General features: G+C 38.9%; 3 protein-coding genes across 4 annotated transcripts in view; 1 reads left to right on the top strand and 2 right to left on the bottom strand.

Annotated features, from left to right (window-relative positions):
- The window catches only part of RAD9B (RAD9 checkpoint clamp component B), a gene marked incomplete at its 3' end in the record, with an annotated part of 30,138 nt that extends 26,374 nt beyond the window's left edge, over nt 1-3,764 (bottom strand). The window contains exons 1-3 of the mRNA XM_081252283.1: nt 3,713-3,764; nt 1,185-1,255; nt 201-350 (exon numbers count right to left, since the gene is read on the bottom strand). Of these exons, the coding sequence (XP_081108409.1) occupies nt 201-350; nt 1,185-1,255; nt 3,713-3,749 (258 nt within the window). The 5' untranslated portion in view covers nt 3,750-3,764. The remainder of the gene's footprint in view (nt 1-200; nt 351-1,184; nt 1,256-3,712) is intronic.
- Nucleotides 3,765-6,000: 2,236 nt separating this feature from the next.
- VPS29 (VPS29 retromer complex component) lies at nt 6,001-11,510 on the top strand. The gene is given in 6 exon segments (XM_081252287.1): nt 6,001-6,027; nt 6,029-6,071; nt 6,074-6,090; nt 8,553-8,744; nt 10,517-10,752; nt 11,005-11,510. Coding segments are annotated over 6 exon segments (618 nt in total). The 5' UTR covers nt 6,001-6,015; the 3' UTR covers nt 11,123-11,510.
- A 135-nt stretch (nt 11,511-11,645) lies between these two features.
- FAM216A (family with sequence similarity 216 member A) lies at nt 11,646-20,234 on the bottom strand. Of its 2 annotated transcripts, none has more exons than XM_081252286.1 (7): nt 19,767-20,234; nt 18,374-18,414; nt 16,536-16,657; nt 15,164-15,309; nt 14,915-15,079; nt 14,277-14,359; nt 11,646-13,141 (listed from the first exon to the last, which is right to left on the bottom strand). In XM_081252286.1, the coding sequence occupies exons 1-7, from the start codon at nt 19,856-19,858 to the stop codon at nt 13,023-13,025; spliced, it is 768 nt and encodes a 255-aa protein (XP_081108412.1). In that variant the 5' UTR covers nt 19,859-20,234; the 3' UTR covers nt 11,646-13,022. The 2 variants fall into 2 exon arrangements, with proteins under 2 accessions (XP_081108412.1, XP_081108411.1); XM_081252285.1 differs by having other exon boundaries at nt 14,915-15,098; nt 15,180-15,309; nt 19,767-20,092.
- Between the last annotated feature and the right edge of the window lie 109 nt (nt 20,235-20,343).

Here is a 20,343-nt window from a genome sequence, read left to right as displayed (position 1 = left end):
CTCCGCGGCACGTGGGATCCTCCCAGACCGGGGCACGAACCCGCGTCCCCTGCATCGGCAGGCGGAGTCCCAACCACTGCGCCCCCAGGGAAGCCCCCTGCATGCCATTTAAACCAAGTATTAAGTACAGAATAGGTATTATGCCCTATATAATGAATATTTCTACAATACAAGAGAAAACCGTGCCCACTTATTCTTACCTTCATTCCCAATTTGCAATCTAAATTCGATATTGTGTCACTATCATTCATTTTCATCGAGGTTGACCATTGATAATGTTGAAAAAACACAGGTGAGAAGAGGACACATCCATATGCTGACCGACAAGAATTCACAGATCTTAAAGCAAGCTAGAAAAATAAAATAATAGCTATACAGGAAAAAATCAACTTTAATGATTAATTTTAAAAATTCTATTATGCTTAACATCGCATTGAATTGTGTCCGAGTAAGGCTACGGGATGTGAACTGCATGATATGGACTACATTATACACATAAGTTATAGTACTGATGTAATATGGACTGTATTATACAGTGTGCATTTAATTTGCATATGTACACACATCTAAATGGAATATATTATACATAGGTATTAAGTCTAAAATCCTGCATGCTGAAATTGTATTTTTCTTTGTTTGTTTTTGGTAACAAGAACATATTTATAATTGTAAAAACGTAAATGCCCACAGGGGCCTTAACTTTAAAGCACAAAGTGGCAGAAGGCAATATAAAAGGGAGTAAAAAGATTGCAGCAAAATTTTCCCTCGCCTAAGGCAAGAAACTATTAGTCAGACAACGACTTCCACTTGGGAATGCAGGCCCCAAACTATCAGACCTTCTGAGTTTTCAACAGAATCAGGAAATTCAGATTTTTATGTGGACTCTCCCAGTTACTAAGTGTTAGAAAATTATTTCATTTTTTAAAAAAAACATAGTGCAGGCCCCACAAAACATTTCTGCAAGCCTTATCTAGCCTCTTGACCACCAGTTTGTTTCTTCTGGCTTAAGTCAACTGTGTATGATTTTTAAGTTTACCACGCTCTAAATGTATTTAGATATGTAAAATAAAGATGAACAGTGAAAGGGCTGATTAGAATTTCTGGATTTCCTAGTTAACATTCAATCTGGACTGGGATTTATAAACATCTTCTTTTGTTCTTTATTAGTTAAATTTCTTACTTACACCTTTTTCAGAAGGGTCTAGCCACAGCTCATCACTAATTCGTGAGAGTGCTTGGATCGCTTTCCCAAATACTATGGAGAAAGAGAAAGGTGCCTTTTACATTCTTTTTCTCAAACAATAAAATCATAGGACTACTTCAGCATTCACAGGACTCAAGATAAATTCATAAAGAACAGTGTTTTATAGACTAATGCTACAAATTGTTTAAGAAATACAGTATAATACCCTTGGCAAAATGCCAGACACATAGTAGGTACTCAGTAAATTAACAGAATGAGGGATTTCCCTGGTGGTCTAGTGGTTAAGACTCTGCCCTCCCAATGCAGGGGCCCTGGGTTCGATCCCCAGTCAGGGAACTAGATCTAGATCCTGCGTGCTGCAACTAAGACCCAGCGCAGCCAAATATATAAATAAATATTTTTTAAAAATAATAAATTCACAGAGTGAGTGTGTGAAATAATAAAATGCAACAAAATTCTTCCTTTCTATATGTTCACAGTGTTGCGTGGAACTATTGTGGGAAGCCAGTTTCCATACTAATGCATTTTTAAACTTGGTTTAAATAAATGTATACCCCCCCACCCCCAAAAAGTGTGAAAACAGAGCATATAGGAGATGGTTTGAAGGGTTTTAATAACTTCACAGGTAGCAAAGTCAAAACAAGTCATGAGAGAGAAATGAGAGGAATTCAAGATGTATCTCTGATGTCTGAGCACAGAACATGCCAGATTTTCCCAGAAAACACAGTTAGATGCCCTGTCAGAAAGAGAGGCCAGGGATGGATGAAATATTGGTCTTATCTGGTATGACACCATTTGTGTTCTTATAAATTATGAATAAGTAAAAAATATGGCAAACAGATATGGGATACTATGATGCAATAAAAATGGATGGCCATATCAATCCATGGAAAAGTAGAAAAAAGGAAAAATAATTTCAGAACATAAAATCAGATTATTATGCTTAAGAATCAGAGTTGGCTGGCTTCCCTGGTGGTGCAGTGATGAAGAATCCGCCTGCCAATGCAGGAGACATGGGTTCGAGCCCTGGTCCGGGAAGATGCCACATGCCGTGGAGCAACTAAGCCCGTGCGCCACAACTACTGAGCCCACGTGCCACAACTACTGAAGCCCACGCGCCTAGAACCCATGCTCCACAACAAGAGAAGCCACCGCAACGAGAAGCCCGTGCACCGCAACGAAGAATAGCCCCCGCTCGCCGCAACTACAGAAATCCCGCGCGCAGCAACGAAGACCCAACGCAGCCAAAATTAAATAGTTAAATAAATTTTTTTAAAAAAAGAAGAATCAGAGTTGGGGGAATTCCCTGGTGGTCTGGTGGTTAGGATGCAGCAATTCCACTGCCAAGGGCCCGGGTTCAATCCCTCGTGGGGGAACTAAGATCCCTCAAGCTGCACGGCACGGCCGGAAGTGGGGGTGCAGGCCTCAAACTGAGAAAGAGAGGATGACTAGGGGGAAAAAAAGAGGCGTTTGTCCCTTTTTACCACTTCACATTCACCACTTCTTCCTGGAGCTAACTAATGAAGACCTTTCATTCATTCAATGAATATTTATTGAGCACCTAGTATGTTCCAAGGACGGTACAAGCCAAGGCAATGGGGGTATAGCAATGAACAAGACGGGTTTACAGCTCCTGCCCTCACAGGGCTTAGAGTTATGGAGGAAAAACAAATTTAAACAATCATACAAATAATCACTTATTGAGAACTAAGGTACACACTGCAAGAGAGAACTTTCTAGAACTCTGAGAACATGCAACAATGGGGGGGCTTGTGCTTCCCTTTCCTGTTCATTAATAGTGTTCCATAGAAGTCGTCAACACAGGGGAAGCCGGCTGCAACACAAGATGCCTTTCAATAATCACTTTCAGGTTATGATCTGTACGACCATTACTTTTCTAAATAGAGACTTTCTGGAGTAACTTACATGTTTAAAGTACCATTTACAATAAACAATAGTTCTTATACATTCCCATTCATTACTGAGCTCTTTACCTGCATTTTATTCCTACAATAAACCCTATAATGAAGATGCTGTTACTATTCTCATTTTACAGATGAGAAAACTGAGCCCTGAAGTGATTCCGTGGCTTGTCCCAGGTCATACATTAAAAATGCTAGAATTTGGGGAAAAAAACAGGTTTATGCTTTTTTCTCATGGCACTAAAATACTTTCACTGTCCAAGCATTGTCTTTCCCAACTTTCCACACAGTTCTTATCGTCCCAAGTTTGAAGCTGCCCTTCCAATATCTGTCCGGATAGTGCAACTTCATTTTATGGACACCTATGAATATAAATATTGTGCATAAATAAAAGCAGATGGGCCGTCATTCGCCCCTCAGAAGCTAACAGGACCCTGGGTGGGTGAGTGCCGGCCGTGGCCAGGCCTTGTGTCCTCAGCCCCTAGGCAGAAAGACAAAGGTCAAGAACCTAGACGATGGTGGAAACTTCCCCATGAACCCCAGGCTTTCCCTTTTCTACAGAGAAAGGCAAAAAAGGCCTCTGCACCTTTCACCTGACTGCCATTCATCCCGCACTTCAGCATGGCTGCAATCCCTAAAAAAGTCAGTCACTCTGCGCGCCTCAGCTCGAGGGCCCCAGGTGCCCGGATGTTGCCCGCGCTTTTGGAAACTTCGCGATCTTGGCCACCGCCCCACCACAATTTCCCAAAGAACAACTTCGCTTTACGGCGGAGAAGGGCCTATGCGGGCCCCCGTAGAGCTGTCTCTCGCCGACTTCTCTTTTCATTGGTTGTGAGCGAGGTGGGCGGGTCGTCTAGGCGTCTGAGGAAGAGAGGGCGGCGGCGGTTGTGGTGACTGAGCGGAGCCCAGTGACAGGATGGTGAGAGCGGCAGCTGCGGCGACCGAGGCCTGCCTCTCGGTTGGGGTGCTGCGTCGTTGGGAGACGCTGGGAGTCTCTGGGCGAGGGCTTAAGCGATCCCGGAGGCCGGGGCGGGCGCGGCCGGGGCCCGGGCCTGGGGAAAGACAAGGGAGGAAAGAGAGCGGCCACCTCTGGGTGCGGCCAGCCCTGGCCTCGCAGCCCAGCCCCAGGAGCCACAGACGACGTCCGGGGCGGGGGGTGGAAAGGGTCCCTTTCAGCTGCTGCTTCTGTCACGAGCTCCTCACGCCCGAGCCGGGGAAGGCCTTTGGGCCTGTGCCTCGAGCGTCCCAGAGAAAGGAGCACGGGAACTCCGCCGTTTCCAGACATTTCCTTGCTCCTTTCGCGCAGAAAGCACCTCCCGCTAGTAGGTAACCCACCGGTTACCACCCCCATGTGTCGAAAGCTGGCTTCTCGGAGGCAAAACGGGAAGAAGCAAGCACAATTCGCTACCCATTTGAGTTTGCTGTCTAGAGAAAGGGGATAAGAACTATTCCCTTCGCCCCTGAAATAACGTGCAGCTGCCATTGAAATGTGGCAGTGGGCCCTGAAAAGGACTGGATTTAGCTTTTAGGGTTGCTGGAACTACTTCCTCAGGCCGCTGCGAGCCTTTAGAGCAGGATTCTTTAATGGTTTTCGAACTCGTTGAAATGGTTTGGAAATTTTACGTTTTGGAACGTTTTTCTGGTGAAAGGGCCATTGTTGGCAGCAAGGAGTAGTTTGGGAAGCTTTACCTCATTCGTCCATCAGATTGCCCCAGATCATCCCCTCACCCCCAGTAGGTCGGTACCCTAAGACCTGCCTACGTGAAAACTCGGGAACTGCTGCCAGAGAGGGCTAATAGCGGTAATCAGATTTTCAAAGTGCCCTTGACCCCCTACAAAGTGAAGAACGGTTTTAAAAGAATTTCTGATGATCTTGGTATTTGTGTTGGTGAAGAGACTTCTCTCTCTGATGAACATCCATTGCATTTTTAAGATGATCGTGATTCTATGACCAGCAGCCTTTAAGGTGCCTTATAGACGTGACAGCCAAAGATTCATGGTCTCTGGTTCTTTAGCTTCTTTATGTATGTTAGAGACTTTAATCCCACTTTTGATTTTTGCTTCTAAACAGACTCCAGATTAGAGTAGTCCAGTTTACAGTAATTTTGAGACAGTTATCCCTGGGAGAAGATGAAATTACCTGACATGATTTCTATATTAATGTTTCTGAGGTTTTTTTGAGAGGTGGACACTTTTTCAGGGTAGTTGTACTGAAGTATCACTTTTCATGCGAAATAGAACTGGGCAAAATTTAGAGTTAGTCGATTCTTTTACAATTAAAAGCATTTTATTTGGCAAAAGAGACCAGACATGTTCAATATACAGTAGTATCCAGAGTCTATGGGCAGCAAATTCAAGTGTGGGGCAAGTCCAGATTTAGCTGGAGGAAGGTGTCTGCTTTTATCATCCAGTACATCCAATACTTGATAATGTATTCATAGTGCTGTGTTAGATCTTCTGTACAAAATGACCTAGCTGCAGCATAATTTTCCAACTACTAGAATTTTAAACATAGGAGGATTAAAATCAGTATACTTGAAGAATAATTAGTCCCAAAGGATCCAGAAAATGTTAGCTTTCATTTAAGCTATTGCTGATGAATTTTCCAAATAAAATTCTAAACAGAACAGGAAACAAAACGGATGGGAGTCAAAGTGGCGAATGAGATTAGGAAAAGTAGAAAAAATTTTAAGTGTGTGTGTGTGAGAGAGTGGGATATTTAATAGTACAGCAAATGGTTCTTTTGGTATTGTTTTGAGCAAAGCTGATTTTTAACATTTTCTTTCATAACACTCAGAAATCATTAACAGTTGTTTGCATATTCATTCGATGAGTTTTTTGTTCTTTTTTTGGTTTGTTTCTTTTCGTTGCTTTCTTTTAACATTGGTCATGTTTCACCCTTTTTTTTTTTTTCATTCCCCTGTCTGCAATCAACTTCTTCATTCCACTAAGGCTGGGCACAGAGTAAGTTTCTTCTCTTAGCTCCTACTAACAATGGTGGTTGGGTGCTGTTACTGGGATTTCACCCTTTTATGTCTATCAAATAGGAAGTAACCAAATTCCTATGCTTTGATTAGGTTGGTTCTTTATTTGAATTTAACAAGACTGCCATTTCCAGGATCTTTTGCTGTCTTAAAAGACTCTGTAGGGCTTCCCTGGTGGCGCAGTGGTTGAGAGTCCGCCTGCCGATGCAGGGGACACGGGTTCGTGCCCCGGTCCGGGAGGATCCCACATGCCGTGGAGCGGCTGGGCCCGTGAGCCATGGCCGCTGGGCCTGCGCGTCCGGAGCCTGTGCTCCGCAGCGGAAGAGGCCACAACAGTGAGAGGCCCGCGTACCGCAAAAAAAAAAAAAAAAGACTCTGTAATCTATGTCTAACCTGAACTGTCCAAAGTGTGGAATTTGGGCAAAGACACTGCTCAAAGTATGGTATTTGTTACGTGACACTATTCCCCCTATAACTTAAAAAGCTGCAGGAAATCAAAGTCCTAGTAAGGATCCTTACTAATTTGAAGTAGTTTCTGTGTGGCCATTCATAGTTATATCTTTAGACTGCTAATAGTCTAGGTACACTTGGGCATAATCCTCAGTGCATTATAGAATTTAGGTCATAGATCATTATAAAGTATCATGTCTTACTAATGTTCGTTCTACCACATTCAGATTGAACAGCTCATTCATTATTAGGCCCAAACATTTTCAACCTGTTATAGACATATACCCTCAATTTATGAGTTTGAGGTTCTTTTTTTTTAATATAGAAATCTATTTTTTTACCTTTTTCTCTAATGCCAGCTTCCCACATTAACTATGTACTTCAATCCATATCTGAAGGGATCCCCCTCTAAAGATGAAGATTATTCTATCTCCAGGTACTTTTGTATTGATTATCACTGAGGGTGGAAACTATGTGGTGGTTTTTAGTTTTATAGATGTTTTGTCCACTAAGATCTGGATTGAAACAATATGTCATTGAGCAAATACCAGCTGAAACTACTCTTTGTAAAGAAGCTTATTTAATAATTTCTTTTAAAGTGAGCTAGTTTTGTAACCTTGTGTTACCTCAGTTACTTTATATCCTGATAACATTTCCTTTCCTTTGTAATCATTTTGATATTTGTTGCAAGATGAATCAAGCTTACTGTGGTAATAATTTTAATTTTACACATTTTAGTTTTGATTAATTTCAACTTACAAAGTCTGTAGTGGCCAAACTTTGCTGTTTATCCTGTTTTAAATATTCAGTGTTTTCTTTGGTAATATTAAAGAATAGTCATGCGTTCTTTAGAACCAGTTAAAGGGCATGTACATTTATGGATGAGATGTCTGTGTGGGAAAGCATCCTGTCATAGAATGAAGGTGCTTATAATGTCTGCAGCCATACCACCCTGAACGTGCCAGATCTCGTCTGAAGGTGCTTATACCAATGGACATGGAGAAATTGATTCTCTTGTCCTTTGGAGGGCGAATACTATTTTTAAATGATCTTTTTGACATTATTGTGTTAAATGGTGTATATAGTCAAATCTTGAAATTTTAAAATTAAAAATCTGCAGGATTGAGGTTTTTTAATTCTTTTATTTTTATATGCAGAATTTGTTTTTGTCATCTGAGATTGTTCCAATTCTAAACCACCTCCTGCTGAATTCATCACTTATTTAGCTGATCTCTCTTTTTTTTAATGCTCTAATGCACAGGAAAGATTGATATGTTATTTTAAGTTTGGGAACTAAAATGAGGATACATAGGCAATTTAATCTAGACAAAAATATGACAGTCAGGATTTCTAATGATGAAGGAAAGAGAAGATAAAAAAATTATAGTTCAGAAGCACATGTTTGCCCTATTGAAACTCTTTGCAACATAGGCTGTTTTTATTCCCCTGCAATGTATAGTTAATATTTTAAGTAACAAATATTGTAAATTTTGGCTACTGTCCCTCCAAATAGTTGTCAGTCTAGTAAATTATAGAATTAACTTTTTTTCCTCTATCATTATAATTTTAACCATTCTTTTTATTAACATCCCTGGAATCAATATATGATGTTTTACATTAAAACTGCAGAAATGTGAATTACCATATCAAATTCCGTAGGGCCCGGTAGTATATTTTTCATTTTTCAGTTTTTTTGAGTGTAATTTATAGGTCTCTAAATGAATCACTTTAGAAAGCTTGATTTTATTCTTGATAAATAGAATGATTACCTGTATTGTGTGCACACCTATTTATGACCAAAATAAACTAAGATTGATTTAGAATCATATGTGTGTTTAAGTGGTCATGATAGGAACTGTGTGAATAACTTCTGCTCTTTTGGGCTTTGGAATCTCTGATTAGTTTAATTTAAAAGAGGACTTATGGGAGGAGAATATCTTGTTTTGAAATCATGTTTAACATTACACCTTTTCTCACCTTGACACTTTAAAGTTGGTGTTGGTATTAGGAGACCTGCACATCCCACACCGGTGCAACAGTTTGCCAGCTAAATTCAAAAAACTGCTGGTGCCAGGAAAGATTCAGCACATTCTCTGCACTGGGAACCTTTGTACCAAAGAGAGTTATGACTATCTCAAGACTCTGGCTGGTGATGTTCATATTGTGAGAGGAGACTTCGATGAGGTGATGTACTTCCCTTTCCCTTCCCAAATATTTCCTTTCCTTTTCTTTTTTTCCTGTTGTGTTGATTATATATTAATTAGATATTTCCTTTTCTTGATTTTTATATATATAAGGTTTATTTTTGAGACCAGAGTTTCTCAACTGGTAAGGTTTGTTTTGCTTTTTTTTTTTTTTTTTTAAGTTTTCCAGTGTAAAATTATTGCACATACCCCTCCCTTACAGTTTGAAAATCACTGATTTTAGACTACTTAATAAACATATTACATACTTGTTCTAATTAAATTGATATGGTTTTGTCACTATTTTTTGTAGTACTATCATTTAGTTTATAAAGTTTTTGTCAGGAACTTACCCCGCCACCACCTCTGTTACCCAAGGTACTTATCACTTTACTGTGTTCCAGCTTCCTGACTCTATCCTTGCTCCCTCCACAGTTCATTCTCCATGTAGCAACCAGAGTGATCCTTTTTAGGTGAAGTAAGATTACATCACTTCTCTGCTGAAAACCCTGCCATGGCTCCCTATCTCAAAGGTTAACTATAAACAGGCATGAGGGAGTTTTGAGGAGGGGATAGATTTTTCTGTATCTTACTGTGGCAGTGCTTACACAACTGTATGCATTTGTCAAAACTCCTTGAATTGCACACCAAAAAGGGTAATTTTCCTGTACGTAAATTTTACCTCAATAAACCTAACTTTAAAGAAAAAATAAGGAGTTCTGGAGTTCCAACTTTGCCTATTAATTAATAATGAGATTTTAGGCAAGTTACATCCTCTTTCTTAGTTCCCTACTATGTAAATATGACTGGAATAGATGATTTTTAAAACCCCTGACAGTGCTAACATTGTATGACCTAGCTTAATAAACCTGATTCTAGTATGAAAATTTTATTTTTTATTCCTGGGAATATAAGCTTTTTCATAAACTATTTAAATTCATTGGTGCTTTTTTTTTTTTTTTGGTGTTAAGTTTGAATAAACTAGAGGTGGCATGAAAGTGAAAAGTGGGGTGGGGGGATGAGAAGGGAAGCGGCAAACATCTTGTCAATAATTCGAGTATATGTTTGCCATTTGTTAAAAATATATTAGGGGTTCTGTTTATGATATGCCAAAGATAGTTTCGGTAGCAAGAATTAAATTTTTTGCTTGACCCTGGAGCCATACTACCAGGGTTTGGATCTTGGCTCAAACACTTAATAACGTGTGCTCCTAGGCAAGTTATTTTAACTTCTCTGTGCCTCAGTTTCCTCATCCATAAAATGGGGGTCATAATAGAACCTACCTCTTAGGATTGTTTGTAATTATTACATAGGTTGATATTTATAAACTTCTTAGAATAGTGCCTGGTTCATACTAAGTGCTACATAAGTTTAACTATCATTATTATTTTAAGCCATCTAGGTAACTCTTAAAGCCTGGGATATAATTTGAACATATCCTAGCTTACAGGTCATATTCCTTGGATTCTTAAATAGAGGAAACATAAATTTGGGGGAATTATCCTCTACAGAAAGCCGAAAAGAACTCATATTCTATAAAAATAAACTCAACAAAGGGGTTGCATGATAAGTTCCAGTTTACCTAAAGTAAATTATGTTTTGAGCACTGTTGCAGCCTTAGAGATTGAGAAGAAATCAAATATTTAACAAATATGTTGGTTGTGGAGCACTGTAGTAAAACACCCATATGAGATTGAATATTTAAGAAGGTTATTTTTTAAACCTCTATGTCTCTAAAATATTTGTTTTTCTTATGTCTATTTCATATTTTAGAATCTGAATTATCCAGAACAGAAAGTTGTAACTGTTGGGCAGTTCAAAATTGGTTTGATCCATGGACATCAAGTTATTCCATGGGGAGATATGGCCAGCTTAGCCCTGTTGCAGAGGCAGTTTGATGTGGATATCCTTATTTCAGGACACACACATAAATTTGAAGCATTTGAGCATGAAAATAAATTCTACATTAATCCAGGTTCTGCCACTGGAGCATATAATGCCTTGGAAACGTGAGTAGTATGCAATTTGGGAATTTGGGGGTTTCATAAAGTTAATAATTGTACAAGTGACATTTCATAAAAGAGAAATGTGATTATTTAAATAATTATAGCCTTTTTGGCAATCTTCTATTGGTGATTATTCTTTTTAATATGTCTAACAACCAGATTTCTCCTTGAATCCAAATTGTCATCCTAAATTGAAATTTATAGTGCTACTGCTTTTTAGTACAAAACACTGACATTATTTATATTTTCTTCTAGAAACATTATTCCTTCATTTGTGTTGATGGATATCCAGGCTTCTACAGTTGTCACTTATGTGTATCAGCTAATTGGAGACGACGTGAAAGTAGAACGAATTGAATACAAAAAATCTTAAAGTGAGGCGTGTCCTGATGATGTTTCTGTTGGGCTTTTTTTTTTTTTTCATTCCCCTGTTCAACTCAAGTAATTAAATGTTTAAGAGCCACAAAATTGTATCACTTTTATAATATTTTGCAGTAAAATGTAATCTCGTCTTCTGTTAATACAATGTTCTAAGCTTCTTGTAAACTATAAGATTATATTTAGTTTAAGTATATGATTTCTATGAAACAACATCCACCACACAGTAAATGGTCACATGTTAAGAAAAATTTATCCTTGTAAATATCTTCATAGTTGATATTTGGAACTTTACTACCAAAGTAGTGCATGAGGAGAAAGAATCTAGATTTTCTTGTATACATTCTTCTCTTCTCCAGTAATAAACAGTTACCTTTCATTTATACTTTTTGATAAACTATTTTAATTTTTAAAAACTATGAAAATAAGAGGCCAAATGAAACTGCAGGCAAGTGTTACAGTGATAAGGTAGATGAGATGACCTTTCAGAGCTCTTTCTTAAAACGTTCTAGGTCATAATGTTGGACTCAGATTTTATTAACTAAATAGAATACCATATTGACATAGTAAATCATCAGTGATTCTTCAGACCGTTGCTTTTAAGTGCACTATTCTTTACGTTTTAACAACAAAAAAAATTTTTTTAAACACTACTATTTAATTTGAAAAGATACGTGCACTCCAGTGTTCATAGCAACATTATTTACAATTGCCAAGATATGAAAACAACCTAAGGGTCCATCAACAGAAGAGTGGATAAAGAAGATGTGGTGTGTATGTGTGTGTGTGTATATACACACATACATACATACGTACATACACAGTGTAATATTACTCAGCCATAAAAAAGAGTGAACTTTTGCCATTTGCAACAATATGGATGGACTTGGAGGGCATTATGCTAAGTGAAGTAAGTCAGATAGAGCAAGACAAATTACTGTATATCACTTATATGTGGAATCTAAGAAATAAACTAGTGAATATAACAAAAAGGAAACAGATGTAGAGAACAAACTAGTGGTTACCAGTGGGGAGAGGGAAGTGGGGAGAGGCAAGATAGGGTAGAGGATCAAGAGATACAAACTATATGTATAAATAAATAAGCTACGAGGATATATTATACATCACAAAGAATATAGCCAATATCTTACAATAACTATAAATGGAGTATAACCTTTAAAAATTGTGAATCACTATGTTGTACACCTGCAACTTACATAATATTGTATATCAACTATACCTCAAAAGAAAGTTAAAATTTAAAAAAATAAAATTTTAAAACACTAATGTTCTAAAACATTTAGAAGGCAAGCACACTAGAGCAAAAATGTAATGTGAACAATCCTTTCATTAATACAACTATTCCCAACTTAAATCTAGTTTGAGAGTCCAAGTGGCAATTTTCATAAAATAGGGCAAATTGATATTTCCATTTTTAACTTGTGTTCAAGCAGATAATATTTATTGAGCAAGCCAGGATGTTACCTCTATCATGCTATTCTATATCAGGATATTAAGAGTTTTCCTCAGCCTGATCTGGAAAATATTTCCAGGATATTCTAATGTTGCTATTTTAGGACTTATTGTAAACAGAAAAAGAATTATACAATGTATTTGTCAGATTTAAAGAAGAATAATTCAGTTTTAGGTGACAAGAAAAATTTTAATTGTACCTAGCTAGGACTACACGCATATATTTCACACAAATTTTATTACACAAAATATCATTGGTACATGGAAGTATACATCAAACCATTTACATGGTAGTAAAAGTTTCTGAACAAACTAAAATTACTTACTGACTTAGTGGCGAATAACAATACTGAATGTAGAGAGAGGACACAATTCACAATCCCTTCCCCCCACCTTTGGCACATCACCAATACTCAAGACTGTCAAGTTAGCATCAGATGTTCTCCCTGTTCTTCAATTGACATTGATTGCATACACTTATTTAGCAAATCGTCTTCCTTTTTTTCTTCATTCATGTACGATTCAGAATCATTTGTAGAAACTGAAGGAAAAAATAAGAGTTTATAATGTCTGTTTTGGAAATAAAGTATTTCATCCTGAAAATTGAGATTTGTGTACAAGAACAACCTTCAAAATGACCTACTTTTTTAATAGGCCTTTGGCAAAAACAGATTGCAATTTTCAAAATTTAATTATCTCCCTCTCCCCCTAAATCTCTTATTTTTAAAAATAGGATGCCCAGCACTGTACTCTAACCAAGTTATTGTATAGCCAATTCTCTGTTACTAAGTCCTATTTTCCCATTGCTTTTCAAAATCTTTTGACTGGGGGAAGTTGCAGCTTCAGTATTCTCTGTTTTCCTTTCTTTTCTCTTGGGGGACCATGGGCACTTCTCCTCTCTCTGTGGTTTCCTCCAGCTGTTCTTTTTGGAACCGGACTTCCCTTTTCCCCCGCCATTTCCCTCCTTTCTTGGTAGGCGCGTGGCATGTGGTATGTAGAGCAGGGCCGAGTGGTGCTGCCACACCGCAGGGGGACGTGGGCTCACAAGGCCTGAGTTCCCTGTTTTCTACCAACTTCCCTACTCACTGTGGCGGGAACTAGGAAATTATTTAACTTCCGCTTAATCCTTTACACTTTATCAATTCTGAGGAATATTTCTGAGCATTCAGTCTTTCTCTTGCCTTTCTCATTTTGTGATATTCTGTACTTGTGGTAGAAGGATCCTTTATGCTGATCCTTCCCAAATGTGGATTTGTCTGAGTTGCTCTGTAAAATTTTGATAATAATAATTGGTTTGTTTCCACTGGTTTGAATATGAAACAAAATGGTATAGGTGATATAGCCCTTTGTGAACTATTTGATTCTATACAAAATATTGCTGTCTGGGGACTTCCCTGGTGGTCCGGTGGCTAAGACTCCCCGCTTCCACTGCAGGGGGAATGAGTTCGATCCCTGATCAGGGAAATAAGATCCTGCATGCAGGAGTCCCTGAGCAGTGTGTTTTTTTAAATGAAAGCAGAAATCGATTTCATGTTTAGTTTTGTTTGGAGCAATATAAGCAAGTCACATTCTAAATTTTTTTAATGTCTTCTCTAATAGAAATGGAACTATATTGGGTTTAATATTTTTTAGCATGACATCTTTAAAAATGCATATGTTAAGAATTCCACATTTACCTGACTGCATGAACAGTCTGCCTGGTTTTCCAAAAATCTTCAGTGACTTACATCTTGTTTTAGATGCATATCCAGTTTTTAAACTGTAAGAAAGAGAAGCAACTTAATTGGAACCAGCACAGTGAACAGCTACCAAATGCATGCGGAAGACCATATGAATTCTTTTTATTAAGCTGCCGACATCACCAAAGAGACCCTTTCAGACCCTGAATTCTCCTGTGACATACTAACCCTGAGATGCAAAGCTAATGATTGTAGCGCAGGTTGAATAATTGGGCATCTTAATCTCTTTTTTTCCTTTTTCCTTTTTTGTTTATAGTATTCCCCTGTGCATAAGCCACCATATGCTTCTCCTTTTAGAAGTGTTTGTATTTTAAATTTGAGTGGGAATCATTTAAAAGGGCAGTCTTCCATATCTTTAGCTGATCGAAATTTTTACAATTCCACAAAGTTCTAAAAACAGTAGCATATCCCAGTCAGCTCAGTAAAGAGACTATAAGATAGCATTCTTTTGTGCTTTTTGTCCAACCTATTCTGAATTTAACAAAGTGAACATATTGGGGAACACAAGATTTAATGTCATTTAGCTCAAATAAAATTGAGGGGTACATTTTTCTCTTAAAGAGTAGGAAACAAACCCTTCTTTGTTTCTCACTGGTCGCCAAAGGGAATGCTGTATGATCATCTCAGGTGCAGATGCAGCTGCAATGTTAGAAGGCCCCGAGTCCTCTCTCTCCAGCTGGTGTCGCCATGTAGTGCAGGGGTGATGCTGCTTATGTGAGTAACGAGAACTGCGGTGGTTCCTGTGATGAGTGAGGACACCTGTCACACAAATCACCTCTGTTAGAACACCCTCTTGTTTCGTGTGAGAACTAGTGAGAAGCTACCTGGAGGTGCACCTGCCTGGTTTTTGTGAGCTGTGCTGGGTCACATGCGTGTACTGCCTCTTCATTAACATCCTCAGATAGTTTGCATTATAGATCTTAGCAATGCTGCACAGGTAACGCTTCTGGCCTAAGGTGAGGTCTGGATGCTAGAAGACAAAACAAGATTTATAGGCTGCATTGTAGAACAGAGGTTGGCAATATTCCATATCTGAAAGGACAGAATGTTCATTTGGCCAAAAAACTAAGAGAGAAAGATATGGCCATTTAAATAGTACAAGTGACTCTGTTTGCCATTTCCACTCAAGTGATTCAGATGCCCATTGGGTTTGAGAAACACTGCCCTAGAAGAATAAGGAAAGTGTGAATCTGCTGTCTGTCAATGAATCTTAGTTCCCATGTGCCTCTCAGTGAGTGTAGGCATCTTGCCTTCTGAATATGATGTTTGAGGTGGTACCTCAAAAGTGGTACCTAAAAGCAACACAATTACTCTAGTCTTAGAAACAGTCTTTTCTAGCACCAGAAGAATAACTCTCCGTGTTTGACAGACTGAGGGTAGTCTGTTGGTCTCTCATATAAGTAATTTTTTTTTGGCCGTGCCTAGCGGCATGTGGGATCTTAGTTCCTGACCTGGGATCAAACCCGTGCCCCCTGCAGTGGAAGTGTGGCATCTTAATCACTGGACCACCAGGGAAGTCCCAGTCATATAAGTAATTTTGACTAAGATTTTCACTGTACTTGCTGATTTTAGAAATTAACGCTCACCTAAAATGCAGGACTCCATTATATATGCATGTGTATATACATACAAACACAAGATTTACTGAACTGAATAGATAATAAATACAGAGAAAATTTTAAATGTTGGTCAGAAATAACTTATCAGTTTGCACAGATCTTTAGTAACCCGAATTTACATTGCTCTAGAGAGGGTACTTCTGCCAGCTATGATCTTTAATGGGTAATACAGGTCAACAGTTATGAAGTGTTTATTGCCATTTTCTTTACTTACTTGCTTTTAATTTTGTAGTCCTTGAGCAAAATCTTTATGAGGTTGGGTTTCTGTCTCTAGAGTGGAACTTTCCTCAAGCATCATTGTGCTTGGCACTGAGCTTCCTGAGTAAAGGTATATTAGATCCAAAGTATCATAAAACCCTGAAAGAACTCTTATGATAGGGAATCTATAATGATAAAATCCTTGCATTCACTCATGAGTTTACTTATGAGATACTTATGGACTCCTAGACAATGTGCTGGGTGTACTTGTCTTCCACAGTGCCTTACCCTCTAACTAGCTTATCTTCAATAAAAAGTTCATCTCTGAATACAAAGACTATTGGTATTTAAATAAAGTATTGGTATTTGGTTAGCATACCTTTAGAAAGGATGTCTCTGTCATTGACTTAGGGATGTGAATTGTTTGAACTTGAGGCGTTTTCCGTAACTCTTGCAGCTTGGTTATGTGTGAGTTCATTTTGTGTCCATCTTTGAATCTATCTGTAGACAAGGACATTATTATGTGAATTTCATGAGCAAAGATCAGTTTAACAAATTAATTATTAAGATCCATCTATTTACATGTGTCATTGATTATCCTGGAATACCAGTATGAGTCAGATTGTTAAATCTGAAGAGACATTATGATATGCCATTTGCTTTTAGAGCACACAAAAATCTAAGATATTTATAAATATTTACTATATATAATGATATATAATCATTACATATGGACAAAATTATTTTGAACTTAGCTGAGATGCAAAATGTTGACAGTAACTTATTTCTTTAGTTTATTGTATGTCAGACCATACTAAACAGGAATATACATGCAGGATTTGTGCTTTAAAGATTTTCAAAAATATTTTATTCATTTGCCTTCAGTATATGGTTTCGAAATTCTATTCTGCATTAGACTCAAGATAGAATAACACACATTTTATCCCTTTAATGAGGCAGTGTTAAAATGAAGAGCTTTAAGGACTTCCCTGGTGGCGCAGTGGTTAAGAATCTGCCTGCCAATGCAGGGGACCCCGGTTCAATCCCTGGTCTGGGAAGATTCCACATGCTCCACAACAAGAGAAGCCATTGCAGAGAAACCCATGCATGGCAGGAAAGAGTAGCCCCTGCCCGCTGCAACTAGAGAAAGCCCACGTGCAGCGACAAAGACCCAACACAGCCATAAATAAATTAATAATTTTTTAAAAAAGAGACACTGCCATCAAGGTGGTTTCATCTTCTAAAAAAATAAAATAAAATAATAATAGTTAAACGCAACAAACAACCCAACTGAAAATCGGCAAAGGGCTTGAATAGACTTTGGATGTCTTCAAAGATGATCTACAAATGGCTAATAAACACATGAAAAGATGCTCACTACCACTAATGATTAGGGAAATGCAAATCAAAATCACAATGAGGTATCAGTTCATACCCATAAGGATGACTATCATCAAAAAAACAGAAAACAAGTGTTAGCTGGGATGTGGAAAAATTGGACGCCTGCGCACTGCTGGTGGGAATATATTGAATAAAATGATGCAGCTGCTGTGGAAATAGTATGGCGGTTCCTCAAAAAAAGCAAGCAATTGCCATATGATTCAGCAATTCCATTCTAAAACAACCACATGTATATAAAATAAATAGTGATATATATATATATATATATATATATATACATGCAGATATGTGTGTGTTTTTCCTAGGTAACTGTAAGGACTATAAATTTTCCAAGGAAAAGCAAAGTGAATTCAGGTTTATATATCATTGAATTGAAATTGCTCCCCTCAAAAAACTAGTGAGAGGTCTTGGGGGCCTGTCTTAACCTCTTACCTCCAGCAGCTCTATCCTTTACTTCAAGTGAGAGGAAAATAGCAGCACTGAGAAATATTTTATGTTCTTTGAAGTTGAACAATTTAGAATTTTTTCCTTCAACCTGTGTATAAACCCCAGGTTGTGTTCTGTCCTTTTCAACCAACATCAGTTATAAACACAGTTCTTTTCAGATTCACTGCAATTTTGAAGTACTCGTTTGATGTGAGATATCTTAACAGGAGACAAAGAACCTGGTGGATTGTTGTTTGAAAATCTTAAAGAGTTTACCAAGGATGCTAATGAAGACTTTTTAAAATTCCATTGTGTGAGTAGTTATAGCAAAACTGGCTTCTCTGAGCCATATTATTGATACATATTATCTTCTTTATACGCTCTACTCACCAATACCTTTGGAATTCTGGTAATAAGGATATCCAGCTGATCTGTTTAAAAAAAAAGAGATGTAAATAATATGTAATAACTGACGGCTTTATAAGCATTAAAGAAAGCATTTTAAATGAAAAAAGGACAGTATTGCAGATGCTTTTTACTTTTCATGTTTCCATCAGATAATAATGTCTTGCAAATCTTCTCCTGTAATTCTGGTTATATCCTAATGACTCCAGGCTTCTTCAGAGTGGGTTATCTGAGATTTTTACCATTCTGTAAAGGATTTACTTTAAGCCAGATTTGGCTTTACTTTTATAGCCACCTAATCTAATTCCTACACTGAGCTCAATAAAGTTGTCTGGGCTTCTGTGCTATCCATGATATTTTCTTCCTTATTTTTAATAAAGTAATTTATTGTATGTAATTTAAGGTGAACTGGAACTGATAAGTTGGTCTGGAATGTTTCTAATTTTGTACAAGTTCATTTTTTCTTTTCTCAAATTGACAAACACTCCCTTTTTCCTCTTCCTGCAATTTATTCAATGACCAGGAATTCATTGATCCCCTGAGATACTGGGATCCAGAACTTTGCCAAGCGCTGTGACGAACAGCAAAGAAACACACAAACCCATCCTATCCTTAGAAGTCCTCAATCCACAAATACATTTATTTTTTTTTTAAAGGATGGCCATGGGTGCAGCAGGAGCCATGACAGTGTGCTTGAGATTAACACCGGGCAATTCTCACTTTTAGGGAATAACTCATGCAAGGGATGAGGAGATACTGCCCCCAGCAGTAACTTCAGCAACTAATTGTCTTCAGCATCCAGGAAATAATAGTAAAAGCCTGCTCAAAATGAAATAGGAACTACTGGGTGAAGAAAATGTTAAAATCAAGGTGTCTCTAAGATTCAGAGTCATCTGTCTCATTACAGATTATGAATCCCAATTTGACATAAAGGTGGCTAATGTCACACACAGGGAAATGATTTGACTTGGAAGCGCTTCTTTGAACCTCTGTTCCCTTGGTGCCCCCCAACCCCCCAACCCCACCCCGCCAACCCCTTTTTTGTAGAAGTACGTTGACCAGACCGCAAAATGTCCAGCAGGTTTCGTAGCGCCCCCTCGGGCAGAAGAGGCACCCAGGCGACTGTCGCAGTCACCGCGTTTAGTCAGTCATTGCACCAACCCTCCTCCTAAGCTTCCCTCAGAAGCCCTTCCCCTAAACTGAGTCGGCTTCCATATTTCCCATCGCAGCCACAACAAAGCTTCTCTCTTCCTCTCACTTCAGTACATTGGGGACCAGTCTACTGGAGCAGCCTGCTCCTACCCCCTCCTCTACCCGGGGATCACGACCCGGGGCTGATCGCCATCTTCCCAAACCCCTCAGGGCCCCGCAGCCTCACCCGCCGCCGCCACCCTCGGCCCTGGCCACTGTGGGCGGCTCTGTGGAAGAACTGCACTCCGTCCACTCGGACACTGGACCCTGGCCGGGCATCTCCTCCCGGGTGCCCTGACCGCGAGCTATGTGCGCGAGAAGCTTTCCCCTTTCCCCTCCCCTGTCAGCACGCGTGCCTCAGGCAGGGCGATACTGGGGGTGAAGAGGCAGACGACGGATTCTAGCCCCCTCCGATGAAGTCCGGACACTGCCCGAACAGCTTCGGGAGAGCGGGGAGGGCAGATCCACGATCCTGGAGTTAAGTTGGGGGAGGGGCGGGAGTCCTTTAGTTGATTGAGCGTTTGTACGTTTGCATCTTTTTGTGGAAGGGATGCGTCACGGAAAGGAAGTATACCTTCCCTCTAAAACGGAAGGTGCTTTCCACCTCAGTATCCAGATCCTCTGCAAATTTGTAAATCTCGAGGGTCACCATATAGGTCAAACATCAGTACGCAAATAAAGGACCAAAGCACGCGGCTGAGGGATGCAGAGTGTTACGGTTGTCCGTTATCACCAAGGCAACCAGACCTCGCCAGAATCCCAAC

The sequence above is a fragment of the Mesoplodon bidens genome, assembly GCF_964165515.1.
Source record: "Mesoplodon bidens genome assembly, chromosome: 13".
In the NCBI taxonomy this organism is placed as follows: domain Eukaryota; kingdom Metazoa; phylum Chordata; class Mammalia; order Artiodactyla; family Ziphiidae; genus Mesoplodon; species Mesoplodon bidens.
This window is presented reverse-complemented; position numbering and strand designations above follow the sequence as displayed.

Coding starts and splice junctions, on each gene's coding strand:
- FAM216A (XM_081252285.1), bottom strand. CDS start 19,858: ATGCCCGGCCAGGGTCCAGTGTCCGAGTGGACGGAGTGCAGTTCTTCC. Junction 14,360..14,914: donor CCAGTGAGAAACAAAGAAGG/GTTTGTTTCCTA, acceptor TCTTTCTTACAG/TTTAAAAACTGGATATGCAT. Junction 13,142..14,276: donor CAGACTGTTCATGCAGTCAG/GTAAATGTGGAA, acceptor TTTTTCCTTCAG/TTTCTACAAATGATTCTGAA.